Source organism: Argiope bruennichi, chromosome 4, assembly GCF_947563725.1.
Source record: "Argiope bruennichi chromosome 4, qqArgBrue1.1, whole genome shotgun sequence".
Lineage (NCBI taxonomy): Eukaryota > Metazoa > Arthropoda > Arachnida > Araneae > Araneidae > Argiope > Argiope bruennichi.
The window spans coordinates 179,046-194,665 of record NC_079154.1 but is presented as its reverse complement, the minus strand read 5'-3'; the positions used below and the strand labels follow the sequence as shown (position 1 = coordinate 194,665).

Sequence of the window (15,620 nt, the reverse complement as noted above, 5' to 3'; positions counted from 1 at the left end):
CCAACCTTGAAACTTTCAAGATAGCTTATATACTAATAATGTGTCACAGTGAACGAGCGTTCGAATAGTATAATGGCTAGGGATCTGGCATAGCAGTTATGAGATCCGGGTTTGATCCTCGGCTAATATTTCTTCGTTTTTTTTTTCTTTTTTTCTAAATTATTTCAAAATAATTTGACAGTTTTAATTATCTTTTTCATTTTTTATGCAAAAATAAATATTTATTTTCCTAATTCTTTGATTATAATTTTATTTTTAGAAAGATAAATAATCATAAATACGAATGCATTTTTGTTAGATATTCAGAATATTCAGAAGAAGAAAAAAAAAAGACTTGGGTCACTTTTATATTCTGTTTTTATAAAAGTTTTTTTTTATCTGTTTGAAATCATGATAGAAGTATCAAACATGTAATATAAAATTAAAAGATGCTTTTAGGTAAATAAAAGGAATAAAATGTTTACTTAAAGAAGAAAAATAATCACTTTTAATTAATGCAAATAAACAAAGTAAAAAACTAAACATGATTTAAATCAACAAACTCAGCTATTGATGTTATGAAAAAGAAAAATTATTTTCGAAACCAGTTTGCTTGGTTTTTACTTAGAAGAATGATACTCTCAAAACAAGAAAAGAAGGAAGGAAATGAAAATCGACCGGACCAAATGCCGGGAAGAAAAAGATTCGCCACAGATTTTGAGTATGCCAAGATTTGCGATATGTCACCAAAAAAGGTATTCTTACTCTCAGACTCTCCCTAAGTCACGTGAGTCATGTTGGGTATTCTATGTTCACCAGGAGAAGGCACTTCGGTCCGCCTTCTAGGAGGTAGAGTTCATTTCAGCGCGGGGAAGACGTGTAAACTCCCCCACTCTTGTTAATGAGACAACCCTAAATGCGCGCCAAACGGCAATGTTTACTCTTTATCACTTACTTTGTTTCATCGTCTGCTGTCGTATTTATCGTTCTTCTAGCTAGTTATTAATAAATAATCTATATTTAATTTCAAAAACTGCTTTTTTCAAAGCAAACAACTGCAAAATGTCTTTAAAAGGGCGAACTATTCACTCGAAAGAGAGAAATATAATAAATAATGTTACTAAATTTTGTGAAGATGAGGCTAGAGCTGGAACACTTTTGCTTCCCCTTTCCCAAGCCCAAAAACGTGCTGCTTCAGGGACTGGTGTTTCACTTAGAACAATTAAACGAATTAAAAATGAAGATATTTCTACAAATGGACTGTTATCTACGCCGGGGAAACATCGAAAGCGTCCCGAGACTCGAAATGCAATATTGGACAATTTTGATCTGTGTGTTATTCGAAAAATTGTGAATGAGTTTTATGCAAACAACAAAATTCCATCTTTATCTCGATTGCTTCCCGTGGTGAAGGAAAGAATAAATTTTCCTTGGAAAAGAGGAACTCTATGGAAATACCTCCACATTGCAGGTTTTCAGTACAAACGTTGCAGAAACCAGAGACAGATCTTAATTGAAAGATCGCACATTGTAGCCTGGAGATTTCGTTTTCTTAGGGAAATAAAAAAATTCTGAGAAGCAAAAAGGAAAATAATTTATATAGATGAAACGTGGTTGGACAGCAATCTTTCATTCGAGAAATGTTGGAGAGATGAAAAAATTGGCGCTGCCATCAAAGATAGCTCAGGTCATCGTCTGATTGTGGTTCATGCTGGATCAGAATCTGGTTTCGTTCCAAATGCCGGATTAATATTTAAAGCTGGATCTGCAACTGGAGATTATCACGGGCAGATGAACTCTGATAATTTTAAAAAATGGATAGTTGAGAAGCTTCTACCAACGAATTCGGTAATTCCAACGAATTCGGTAATAGTTATGGATAATGCAGCTTATCACACAAAAGTAATGGATCCCGTACCCACAAAAAGCTCAAAAAAGGATAAAATGTGTGCCTGGTTGGAAAAAAAGCAAATCTCGTATGATAAAAAAATGCGAAAAGTTCAGTTACTAGAACTGATGTCTGCAAATGCAAGTGTCGAAAAAAAATATTTCATTGACGAAATTCTAAAAGAACAAGGTCATGATGTTTTGAGACTCCCCCCATACCATTGTGACTTAAACCCAATAGAATTAATTTGGGCGGATGTTAAACGTTACGTGCGAGAGAGAAATGCGACTGTCGACATGAGTTTTCAACGTCTTGAAAGTCTTGCTTCGGAAGCCATGATAAATATTGGAAATATGAGATGGGAAAAACTTTGCAAACATATCGAACACATTGAAAAGAAGTATTGGGAAACTGATGGCATTGTCGAAGAAGTCGTGGAAAACATTTCTTTCAACATCAATTCGGATTCTGATACCGAGAACCATTTTAGTGATGATGACGCTGATGATAGTTATGACGATGAACATTAATTCTAATTCCCATTTCCTTTTGATTATTTTTAATTAGAAACATTTGAATAAAATTTAATCAGTTCAAGCAGTATGAATAAATGCCTTTGATGTTTTATTTATTAGCAGGTTCTAATAAATACAAGTTCTAATATTACAAAGGTAATGCAATTTTTTTAAATACTATTTTTATTCATGAAATAATTTCAATAAGGATTCTTTATTATAACTAGATTCTGAATTATGTCTCATTCCGAAAAATAATAACTGTAACTTATTTATCAAATTTAAGAAAAATATATTTAAACCAAATTTATATTTTTTGCAACTTTTAATAAATTTTATAAATGGAAATGTCAACTTCAGCAACAAAATTTCAGTGTTAACAATACTAAGTATTGTATATTATTTTGAAATTTGAACTATCTATTTTTAATAGTGCACAGATTAAACATGAAATAATAAATTGTTTTATAAAATATAGTAGCATTGATAAAATTGATGTCTATCTCTTTTTAGAAATTTTCCTTGATAATTGGTATGAAGTAATGAAAAAAAATTTAAAATATTTTCCAATTTTAAAAGAAGTGGTTAGTGTTATTGCTATTTACATTACATTGTTTTCAGCTAGAAAAAGACAACAAATTAAGGGTAAAATCTCTTAAAAGATGTGCATTTTGTGTGGTATGTTGAATGTCAGTCAATAACTCATGGAATTTCGTCAATTGTCTCACTGAAATGATAATATAAAAAAGGGTAAAAGCTAACGATCGCCAAATGGCAACCTTTCCTGACACGGATCCCTTTCTCCTTCCGAAATCATCGAAATAGTATCGTCTGATCCCACGTGACGAGGGCGGAGCCAAGTGCCAACTTCTGGTGAACGAACAATACACTTGTTTCGATCGGAAACATACGAACTAACTCCCTCCATTTATATATCAGTTCTATGGTCTGTTCCTGGAAAGTGCATCAGTAGGTAAGGGACTTTTCCTATTTCATGATTGAACTCTTGTTCGAGAGCTTCCATTGAACAGATCGTATCGATTGTCACTTTCTATCGTGATCCAAGACCTATAATTGAAATATCATCAGTAAGATCGCATCAAGGATTTGAATCACACCCCTCTTTGAAAAGTATTGATCACTGGTATTTGCGACTTTTTGTTTACGTAATAACTGCTCATAAAATATTCTAAATCCCTATCCATTAGATGTAGGAATGACGAATATTTTACGAACTGCTATTATGTAACCAATATCAAGAAGTCACAAATGCCAAGGATCAATACTATTCAAAGAGAGGCGTGATTCAAATCCTTGATATGATCTTACTGGTGATGACTCGATTACAAGTGTTGGATCGCGATAGAAAGTAACTATCGATGGTTCAATTAAAGCTCCAGAATAAAAATTCGGTCATGCATAGGAAAGGCCAGGGCTGGCGGCCATTTGGGGGATGCAGTAGATGCTATGAACCGGGGCCCCGACATGATCAGCAAGTAAAATAATGTTCTGAACAATAACAGCGAGTTGGAAAGAAGAGAGAAAGAAATTCTACTTCAGCTATTGATGGGTTTTGAAATATACGAAGTTTACAGATATATTTCAGTCTAGTGCCGGTGTGCAACATATTAAAAGCATAAAGTACGGTCATTTACCTCGCCGACTAAATTAAGTTGCATGTAGTATTTTGAAAATTCATACTATTAAATGTTTAATATTGTTAGTTCTAATCATGTCCATGCCAATGAAATATCCCTGTAGGTGACAAAAAAAAATTATCAAGAAAGAAAAAGAAGAAAAGCTAAATTTTAAGAAATCGTGAGTAGGTCTGTCTTCATGTTTCTGAAATGATTCTGTCAATGAAGTTTCTTCGACTTCAGAAATTATAATTCAAACTTGAACTGAAAAAATTACACAATTTTACAATAAAAATGTGGGAATTAAATAAAGTTCACAATGCAGTGTTCAAACGTTATAAGCTGAATTCGCAGCTTCAGTAATACTTGAGAAATTTATTTAATTTTAAATACAATTGAAAAATTGTGAAATTCTTGTTTTATGTGCAAAATAACTATACAGTAGATATCGTATTTACAACTTATTTAGTATCGTAATATTTAATGCAATATTTTCTCTTACAGAATTGATAAAATAATTTTCAGGGAAAAAAAATAAAATAAAACTACGATAAAAGGCTTTTTCCAGGCTTCAGACGCGACGAAACCGCGAAAAAAGGAACCCACTTACTTCGGAGTGGACAGATGGCCCATTAACGCCACATGTGGTTGAAATCGAAGAGGTTATTTTCAACAAACGTCTTTAAAAGAAGGGGAAAACATCTAGTTTTTCTCACTGAATGCCTGTAATTAAAGTAACTTTTCCGAGTTACTTTAATTACAGGCAGGTTTAAAGGTTAATAAATATGAATGTATATTGTAACTATATAAGACATATCGTTCCCAAAAAATTTGCGCATTCCATAAAGGCAGCATAGAGTCCAAAGGCAACAATATTTTAATATTTGCTGAATATCAATAATATTCTAATATTCCATTATAGAAGAGAATATAACCATTATAGCTGGGAAGACATTGCCATTAATTAATATTACCGGATTTTGATGTTTATTTACAATTTTTTCAAGAATCTCTAAGTTTAGGTTGGAGTGTTCAGAAGGAGAACAATAAATACAGATTATTAACAGGTTAAAATCACTGTAAGAACAATTTACAACAATAATATCTCTATTTATCAATATAGGTATATATTTGATGTCAGCTTTCATAATTACTGCAGCTTTTCCATCGCCCTCTTGTTAAACTCCTATGTAACCTATTGCAGCGATTCTCAACCTGTGGGGCGCGCGCCCCTAGGGGGGGCGAGCACACTAGAGGGGGGGGTAAGAATAACCAAGAGAAAATATTACTTAAAAAAATTGATTAACTGACTGAAAGGAAAGCACACATACACATAGAAAACAAAATACATTTCGACATATTTAATAACTTATTGAAGTAAAACAACTTACTAAATCAAAACTTACGTAATCAAAAGATACTAAATTAGAAACAAATTTAATAATTATTAGTTACTTCCTTGGGCCTGTCTTGCAGAGCAAAGTTTTTCGAACGAAGCCTTAATATTAGAAATAGCCACTCTCAGTTCTTTTTCTATATTTTGTTTTCAAAGAAGCCACAGCAGAAAATCCAGTTTCACAAAGAGATTATTTTGAATAGTAATAGAATGTGAAATGTCCTTTTTTTTTAGTGCAGAAAAATCATTCTTACTCCTGCCGAAAATTCAAATAATGATTTATTACAAAATTGTCTTTTAGTTTCCCCACTTGCCGTGAAGTCTATGAATTTTTCTTCCTCATTAATTGAGAGTCCTTCGGGAGTCTTATGAAATGGATCCCTAATCAATTCGCTATCAGTTTGTCGTTAGCATGAAAATACTTTTTAAAATTCTTTACCAGCATGTCTTAATGATTTTCAATAGTTACAAAATCAGCTTTTACATGTTCTTCTTCAGCCTTATAAGTTTTAGTACAATCATCCACATTTACAAACATTGTTAGGTTTCTTGCTTTAAATTTCGGCTCTACAATTCCAATTTTCTACAAAAAGCATTAACTTTATCACTCGTATCCAACATATGTGTATTTGCTCCTTGAAGATTCAAGTTATTTAATTTCTCGAATATGTTGACCAAGTACCTCAATTTCATCACAAATAAACTATCTCGAAAATTCTCGTCTGTTTTCTTCTTCTAGGAAATGGCGATTTCTTCTCTTAATTCATAAACACGTTGCAAAAATTTCCCACGTGATGACCATCTTGCCTCGCAATAAAATAGTAACGCTGAATGCACTGAACCTATGTCTTTACAAAGTGCGGAAAAGATTCTCGATTTCAGGGGTCTCATTTTTATATAATTTACTACGGTTACAACCGTAGTTAACACAATATTCAGACCACGACTCATTTCTTTCGAAGCCAAAGCTTCTCTATGGATCATGCAATGTGTGCACTGAGGCGATTTTTGTTTAAAAAGTGCTTGTATATCTTGGAATCTTTCGGACATTGAATGAGCACCATCGGTGCATATTCCTACGCAATTTTTCCATTCTATGTTTGCCTCGTTCATAAAATCATTTAAAATAGCAAATAATGCCAGCGCTGATGTTTTGAGTTCTATTGGTTTGCAGAAAAGTAGTTCTTTTACTACTGATATATTATCACAAATTCGAACACAGGCAAATAAATGAATATTTTATTGCTCTCTGTTGCTTCTTCAAGCTGCATTTAAAACAATTTGTTACGCAACTTCGAGAAAAGCTGACACTGTCCATTTTCAGCTATATCGCAATTCGACGGGCAACAGTATCATTTGAAAGAAGTATGGGCTGCAATTGTTTTGAAATATTATCTCCAAACATAGTTTCTACAATCTCAATTGCTGCTGGCAAAATAAGCTCTTCGTCAATGGTGTGAGGTTTTTTACATCTGGCTATTTTATATGAACATTGTAAGATCCAATTAAAGCTTTTTCTATTCATAGACAAAGTTTCTTTAAAAATGATTTTTGCTTGTTATATGATATTAATTTTAATTCGAAGAATTATCTGCGTTTGTTGACGTACTCACTATGAAGCGTTTCCGAATGTCACTTAAGATTATTGGGTTTCATGCTGTCTGCGGCCAACATTTTTGAGCAAATGATACACAGGGGCCTTTCTTCTTCATTTACTTCAGTACTGGTAAACCCAAAATTTATGTATTTTTGAGAATATTTCCTTGATTTTATTTTCCGAACCACGCTCGTCTGTATACTTGTTGATGCTTGACTATCGTCTAATGCTTGCTTATTTCCGCTTAAAAATTTATTCATGAGTCTGCATAAATCTGCTGCCGTGAATATTTTATATGGTGAATTACAATTAACACGAAAACATATATAACATACAAATTTACGATAGATTCGATAGCGATAAAAGGATCGACTCGAATGAGACTGGCTGGAATGGAAACTTGCGTTATCGAATATTTTCCTTCTTCTTATGAGAAAACATTTGCTCCGCGCATGCTAAGACGGCATCGGTCGTGTGGATTCCCTTCCACAAACATTCCTATTTTTTTCACTTTTGTTTTGTCATGCTTCTGTTTTATTTCTTTTATTATTCGAAAAAATTTCTTCCCAGTTTCTAAATTTAGCTCACCCCGTCTAGGTTAACTTTCATTGACGGATTTTTCTACTTTCATATTCTTTCAACGTTATCTCCCAGTTTGGATTTCATTTCAAATATAATATTTAAATTTTCTCCGCTTTCATTCGCTTCATCTGTTCATCGCCCGCTTATCCAAAATGCAAGATGTGGTTTCTCGCAACGTTGGCTCACTTTTACTCTTGGTTTGGCAGTTAGTTAAAAATAATTTAAAAACGGAATCCAAAATACTCAATATACATTACTGTTGTATGCAATTTATTGTAAGCGGGAGGCGCGATGAAAATTATGATTGAAAACTGGGCCACGAATACTGAAAGGTTGAGAAACGCTGACCTATTGGAATGTCAACTACCTGTCCATTATAAAAATAAGCTTCAGTGACGCAGATTATATGTAGCTTTCTAGAGGCAATATCTAGATCCAAAGTTAAAGCAGCAGACTTTGCATGATTTAAATTAATAAGAGCACCATTTAGTGATAAGCCTTCCATTTTATTAAATAATCTAATCGAATCTACCATAATCAATCGTATTTTTTTTGTTATAAATTCAATATTATTTTGATACGTTTTGCAAAGTTTGCTTTTTACGTCGGGATCGGTTTCAAATTTGTTTTTATATTTTTCTTTATGCCATTTACTGTTAGAACAGCCTATTTCGTTTTGGCAAGTGTCTGCTCTGATTTTCGCCACCACATCTTGTGCATTTAACGGAATATTTGTTCTTGTAACGGAATATTGCAGCAAGATGACCAAATCTGCAGCAATGGAAGCATTGTCTTGTTCTTAAGCATTCTTTGAGAGGTAATCTATACCACCCAAGTTTCACCTTCTTGTTCTTAATAATATTTCTAAACGAGATTGCTTCCAAAGATAACCAATTGTTCCCTTTCGGAGTTTTCATCAAGTACTCGTGTTTGATATCGGATGCACTTAAGATATCATTTTGTTCTTTTAATTCGACAATCCCATTTTCTGTATCAAAATTCTCTTCTCGGTAGATAATAATCTTTGGGTAAACTTTTTTGTCTCTTTATTGTAATTTCATCTTTCAATATTTCATTTTTTTCTATTTCATCATAAATTCTTTTAATTTCATCTTCATTTGCGACCTCTGTAGCTATTACGCCCTTATTTAAATTCCTGAGATTTCTGATGCCCACTTTGATTTTGGCCGCGTTGATAACTGACTGTATTTTCTCTTTAATATTACCACGTTTTTCTTCCTCTTCAGGGCAGAGAAGAGCAATGCACCCTTCTTCCCTTTTTCTACTTCCAGATCTTTATCGAGCTCTCTTTGCAGCATTAGCGTAAGACATTTTTTCGGTTTGATCTTCTTTAGTACCCCTTAGGATTTTTAATTTACTTTCTATAAATTCTGTTTTTTCATGGAGCTTATAAAAAACCATCTGTATAACAGATAGCTGCCTTAAGATAACTGAAACGAAGTCCGCCATATGGTCTCTCAAGTGTTTACTATTGTCTTTACTTAACTTTGGTATATTCTCAAAAAAAGAAAAGACTAATGACTGAATAGTGAGAACTGTTTTGATAGAATCTCCTCGTTCATTCGCCATAATTAGGTATTTTCAACCAAACATCAAACTAGTCACAATATGGACAAAAAGTGGCCAGGGATATCGTCGGTGATGTTCGAAGTTTTGCTGACAAATACAAAGCTTGTATATTTTTTATTAATCAACTTAATTAAGTTGTTACAGTTACCATATTATGCAAATTAGAGTTAATTAATTTCATTATTAACAAAAAATCCTTGATTTTTCCAAAACATTATATCATTTTTCTCAATGTTTCCACAGATAGACTTGTACTCTTGATAACTCTTCACAACAATAATTAATATCAATTTGATCACAGTATTTTGGATCAAGCAATGAATTAAAAATGCTTTAAATAATATATTTAAAAAAGAGCTGGATCCTGCTCCGAAGAAGATTTTCAATCAATAAATTTCTTAACCGTTGGAACTGTTCTCTTTGAGAATTTTGGGTCAAGCGCAGAAGACGAGATCACACAAACATGGTGGCACCGAAGATGAGCGTAACCCTCAATACAAGTAATAAAGATTCTAATACCTTCAAAATGACTCAATAGATTTTCAAAATTTTCTTGCCGATAGATAGCCGAAGTCTTGTAGTTCCAAGCACTTCACAGAAAGTAAATAAACATCTTCTAATTACACCAAATATATCACTTTTTTGAAGAGCACGAATCACACATCAACAAACCGAGAACGCCTGAGGAAAAACTCCAAGACGGTAAAGCATTTGCCAAAGGATTGTTGTTATCCTCTGCCTCTATACTTTTATCCTGTCTGTGAATTGTGTGTAAAAATGACTTTAAATTTCCTATCAAAAGAGAGAATCTTGCACCAGAAAAGGATAAAGTAGCTTTAATCAAGCACAAGATACAGAATTGCAAATAATAATCAATAAGCGGAAAACTCCAAATTAAAAACAGAAAATAAAAATTTAGAAAGTGAATACGAACAGAAAATGGCATGCTATATTGAACGCAAAATATCAATGGTGTTGTTGATGTCTATGGCACCAGTGCTTTCAACAAATAATTCTAAATGCAGACACGCCATTCTTAATCCATCATGTGGTTCAGTGGTTTTAATTATCTATGATCTAACATCTAAAATCTATTTTCCAGCTCTCAAGAATCAAAGATATCGCTAAACACATAATGGCATTCATTGATTAAGACAAATCCTACACGAACACAAAGCTATTCAGCGTTACATCTCTAATTAGGCATTACAAATCTGAATAGCTAAGCATAAGCGTCTCTAAGACGGAACAACCCGGCCCCCTTTCGAGATTGTGCAATACCTTCTTCAAAAGAGAGTGGACAAAGTCTGTTGATACTTCGCCGAAAAATTCCTTTAGGAGTTCTGATGTCTGCTTCACAGACTAGCCTATCTGTTGCAGAATATGTCTTTTCAATTCGGGCCAAATAAAATTCCATTCAGGAGTACCAATTGTCCGGCATTGATGTTCAGTTGAGGCAGTTTCCGTTTAGCTCCAGACTGCAAAGAGTTGAGATATTCTTGGCTCTATCTTTCCCCAAATTTGGATCTAAGAGACTGGATGAGAGACTATCTAGAAGATAAAGAAATGTTAGTCAAAGAATCACTGAATTCTGGTATTGACAAAAACGGCCAGGAGTCAAGGGTTGAAGATCAGCTGGATCGGCAGAAAGAGGACACAATGATCTTGAATTCAAAATTGTTTCAATCTATGTCACAAGAATTATAAGTTCTTCAAATGTCAACACTGTTGATTTAGGCACCTTCAACATGATCCGTTTCATAGCTCCAATGTTGGCTGCCTACAATTCACCGAAGTGAGGAGACGCTGGACGTATGAAGTTCCACACTATACCTTCCTTGGCACAAAATCTTTGCACATAATCCGATTTGAATACTTTCAGTAAGGAATTCAAAATATTTTTTGCACCCTTAAAATTCGTGACATTGTCGCTCCATATGATTGAGGGTTTCGACAGCTTAGCTATGAATCTCCTAAGACAAGCTAAAAAACTCTCAGTAGTCAAATCAGACACTACTTCAAAATGTGTAGCCTTTGTACTGAAACATTGGGAAATGGCAATGTATGATTTAAAGTCACTCTAGATCTTTTCAGATTAGGTAAAGTAATTATGGGTCCAGCGAAATCGAGTCCCACCTTTTCAAATGGTCGAGTTGGGATAACTCGGTCCCTGAGCAGGTCGCCCACCATTTGGTTAACAGTTTGACTTCTAGCTTTAAAACAAGTCAAGCATTATTAATCACACGTCTGACTCGATCTTGTCGAGAAGGTATCCAATATGATTGGAGAATAAGGAAAAGTATCTTCTGCTTGCCTGAATGTAGAGAAATTTTGTGAAATGGTGCGAATTAGGTAAGAGCAATTGAGACTTCTGGTTATCTGACAGATTTGAAAATCCTAACCTTCCCCCGTCTCGTAGCAGCTCATTTCTGTCAAGAAAGGGATTTAGAGATAAAATAAAATGTTACTACTCTTCGGAATTTGATACTTTAATTGTAAACATTTTATTTCAGATTTAAATTCAGACCGTTGTACATGCGTTACTAACATCTTTGTAGCCTTTTGCATTTCAATAGCACTTAAATAATCTTTCTTTCTATTAGAAATATTTCTTTTACAGTTATTAATAAATCTTAAACACCATGCAGTAATTCTAACTAATTTGCCAAATGAAGAATATTTTTTAATTAAGTCGTTCTCAGAAGGGCACGCTACAACTTTTGAAGTTAAAACAGTTGTTCTGCAAAGCTAGTATTTTTCTATGTGTTCAATATTTAACTTTTTGATAGTTCCAAAGATTTGGGACAAGAATTCATTCTGTGCTAACCAATCAGAACCATGCACCAGAAATCACTATCTCGAAGTTCGGCTGCCAACATACCAAATCTCGATATCAAATTGGCAGGATTATTCTGTGCAGTACAATTGTGCCAGTCCTTAGGGTCAGTAAATCTTTGGATCTCTTGAATTCTATTTTCACAAATAGTTTAAACCTGCTAGGAGCACTCTTGATCCAAAAATAAGTAATAGACGAATCGATCCAGAAATAAAGAATTATTGGATACTTTAGAGCTTTGGAGATTTTATCACTCAATTTAGCTGTCAAGAGAGCACTCATTAATTCTTGTCCAGGTATAGAAATTATTTTTAATGGAGCATTTTGTATTTTGATAATACAAAATTAATAAAACTCTTTCCATCCCTAATTCGAAGATACACAACAGCTTCATAAGCTTTCTTTGAGTCAGCAGAAAAACAGTGCATCTGAGTGTTATCTATTTCATTGGAATGAGTATCTCCTAAACAGTAGCGAGGTGTATGGAAAGTATTCAGTTCATCACACCATTCATTCCAATCAGTGTCTAATTTCATTGGGAAACGCTCGTCCCAGTACAAAGCAATATACCACAGATCTTGTACTAAGAACTTTAATCTAATTGTAAATGATCCAGGAAAGCCTACAGGATCAAAAATACGACCTGCAGCTTGCAAGAGGTATCGTTTAGTATGCATTCATTTTGAGAGAAATTGTATTAAACTTTCAGCATTGAAATGAAATAAATCACGATCGGTATTCCATACAACTCCTAGTACCTTAGAAGGTACGAGAGTCTCGGTTTTAGGCTCAATGGATTGATCAGTGTCCATTCCAATACCTTTTCATCGATCGCGCAACTCAAATAAATTAGTTTGCCACTTTTTTAAAATCATACTTGCATCCTTGAAAATCATTACACTTTCTAAGCTTGTATTTAAAGCCTCTTCTGCATTTTGTCGACCACTAATTAAATTATCGACTTATAAATAATTATACAAAATTGCACAATTTTCATAAAAATTATCCACATACTTTTTCAAGTGATGCTTGATTGTTACAGTGGGGAGGAATGGACTTGAACTTACCGAATGAAACACGGGACATTCTATATATCGTCAAACTGTGTCCTTCTTCAGAGCCATCTAGTTCCTGTTTCCAAAAAAATCTGGTCGCATCTCGATCCTCATCATTAATTTCTACCTGGGGGAATACCTGCTTTATGTTCGCTGTGAATGCTATGGGATTCTCTCCAAATCTACACAATTATCACATTCAGAGTTTATCTCACGCATTCAAAAAAGAATTAACTATTATCGATGCCGAATAAGTTGGACATATAATGCACATTTTCCAGTGCAGACAGTAATTTCTCTATTTATTCAGTGAATCGTCAACAGAATATTTCGGTTACACAAGCGCGTATCGCTCTAATTTCGTCAAAAAATATGCCTCTTAAATACATTCGTCACTTAGTAGATCTACCAGCGCATAGTAGAAATAAACGAATACGAGCTTCTCAAACAAACGAGAAACGACAAGCGAGCAATAGAGCAGATCGTTTACGAATTGCAAATTCACGTGCTTCAGAATCTCTAGATCAACATGCGGCAAGAATCGCAAAACAACATTTATGTGCTACACGATCAAGCGCATCAGAATCAGAAGACCAACATGCTACAAGAATTGAACGTTTACCAACTACTCGATCTCAACGAACAGTACATGTTGATTTGAATTTCGCTGTATTTCAATATGATGTAAACAACGATTACATTTGCTTCCCAGTATAAATATCCGCCGGTAATGGATAAGACCTGTGGGCATTACACTTCACTTAAATTCAACACCAGGAATGTGCTGCGCGAATGGCAAAGTTAAATTGCCGACGTTGCATCCACCACCTGATCCATTGCCATTGCTTTCAGGCGACTCATCTGATTCCAAACACTTTTTGCAGAACATTCGCACATATAATTCAACATTACAAATGACATCTTTAGGTGTTTATAAAGTTTTTCAAAAACTTTACATACTTACTTTCAAAATAAAAGGACAAATATATCACCGTGTTGGTTCATTTCTACCCGTTTCGGAAGAAATGAACCAACACTGTGATAATTTTCATAAAATATATTTTCACAAATATATTTTATGAATGACGATGTTGCACAAGTTGATCAGCGCTGTGATGAAGTTCCAGGCACCAAACGCCATATTATATTCTATTTATAAAAATTTTTCCACCAATGCAATTCATCGATAAAATTATTCAAAACTTCATTCGACTACTTACTGGTGGATAATTACGCAATTCAAGTACGAGCAGACCATCGAACAGCATCCCGGACACTACATCGCACCTACCGTCAATGTAGTTGCGATTGTTATGATTGGTTAAGAATGTGATACTTTTGATACAATTCTTCAACGACGGAATAAAATAATTCAACTCTGATCAGAATCTGATCAAATCTGATCTTAATCACATCCATCATACGATGCGCTGCACTATCCCATAATTTTATAAGAAGAGCAAGGGGGATATCACTTTAATATTATGCAAATTAATCTTATTTCAGGTAACTAGATATCCTTATTTCATTTTTTCAAATGAAAATATTACTTCCTTTTTAACTTTTCATTATTCGTAAATGTAATTTACTTTTTTTATATCTTTCGTTTTCTTTATTCTTGCTGGTGAACAACTCAATAAAAAAGTATCAGCGATGAATTATTATTCATACCGCATAATGATACCTCAGAATGGAACAAATCATATTCTGCAATGCCATCAATTATTCCATCAAGACGTGGTAGACATGTATGCCAAAATTGAATCCGAACGTTTGCTATTCATTCGCTTGAATAAAAAAATCGTTAAATTCAGAAGAATACATTAATTTACGCGATGTAATTGCAATCGATGAAAATGTTTCAGGCATTGGCAAAACGGTCATACTTCCAGCAACGTTCAACGGTAGCCCACGGCACATGCATGAATATGCACAAGATACCATGACAAATGTGCGTTCATATGGTCACCTCAATATTTTCATTACATTTATGTGCAATCCAGAATGGGATGAGATAAAAGAGCTTTTATTGCCCGGTCAGCTATCATCCGATTGGCACGATTTGATTGCACAAGTATTCAAGCCAAAACTAATTAAATCGATGGACTTAATTGTGAAGAATCACATTTATGATGAAACTCGCTGCTGGATGAATGAGATAAAAGAGAGGGAGGCAGACTTGCACATGCTCACATTCTCATTTGGCTCAAAACGAAAACACATGCAGCTCAAATCGAAGATGTCATTTCTGCAGAAATTCCTAATCCTGAAGAAGATCGACTGCTGCTGGATATTGTGACGAAGAACATGGTGCGTGGACCATGCGGAGCAATAAATCCCCAATATCTTAGCATAGTCGATAATAAATGCCTAGTTAATGAAACACGCGCTGGTGATGACCGATTTCCTCAATACAGACGCCGAAAACCAGAAGGTGGAGGTCATGCAGCAACAGTCAGAATGAGAAATGTTGACGTTGAAATCGACAACAGATGGATTGTGTCATATTCTGCTTTGTTATTGAAAATATATCAACGTTGAATAT

General features: G+C 34.1%; 1 protein-coding gene across 1 annotated transcript; it reads left to right on the top strand.

The window, feature by feature from the left end:
• The first annotated feature begins 773 nt into the window (after nucleotides 1-773).
• On the top strand, nucleotides 774-2,397 carry LOC129965599 (uncharacterized). The gene is made up of 2 exons (XM_056079632.1): nucleotides 774-828; nucleotides 1,583-2,397. The coding sequence occupies exons 1-2, from the start codon at nucleotides 774-776 to the stop codon at nucleotides 2,395-2,397; spliced, it is 870 nt and encodes a 289-aa protein (XP_055935607.1).
• Nucleotides 2,398-15,620: the final 13,223 nt, after the last annotated feature.

Bases quoted from the DNA above. Each gene is read 5' to 3' on its own strand.
- LOC129965599 (XM_056079632.1), top strand. From the start codon at position 774: ATGTTGGGTATTCTATGTTCACCAGGAGAAGGCACTTCGGTCCGCCTT. The intron at 829-1,582 runs GTAGAGTTCATT...TAATTTATATAG, and splicing joins TTCGGTCCGCCTTCTAGGAG to ATGAAACGTGGTTGGACAGC.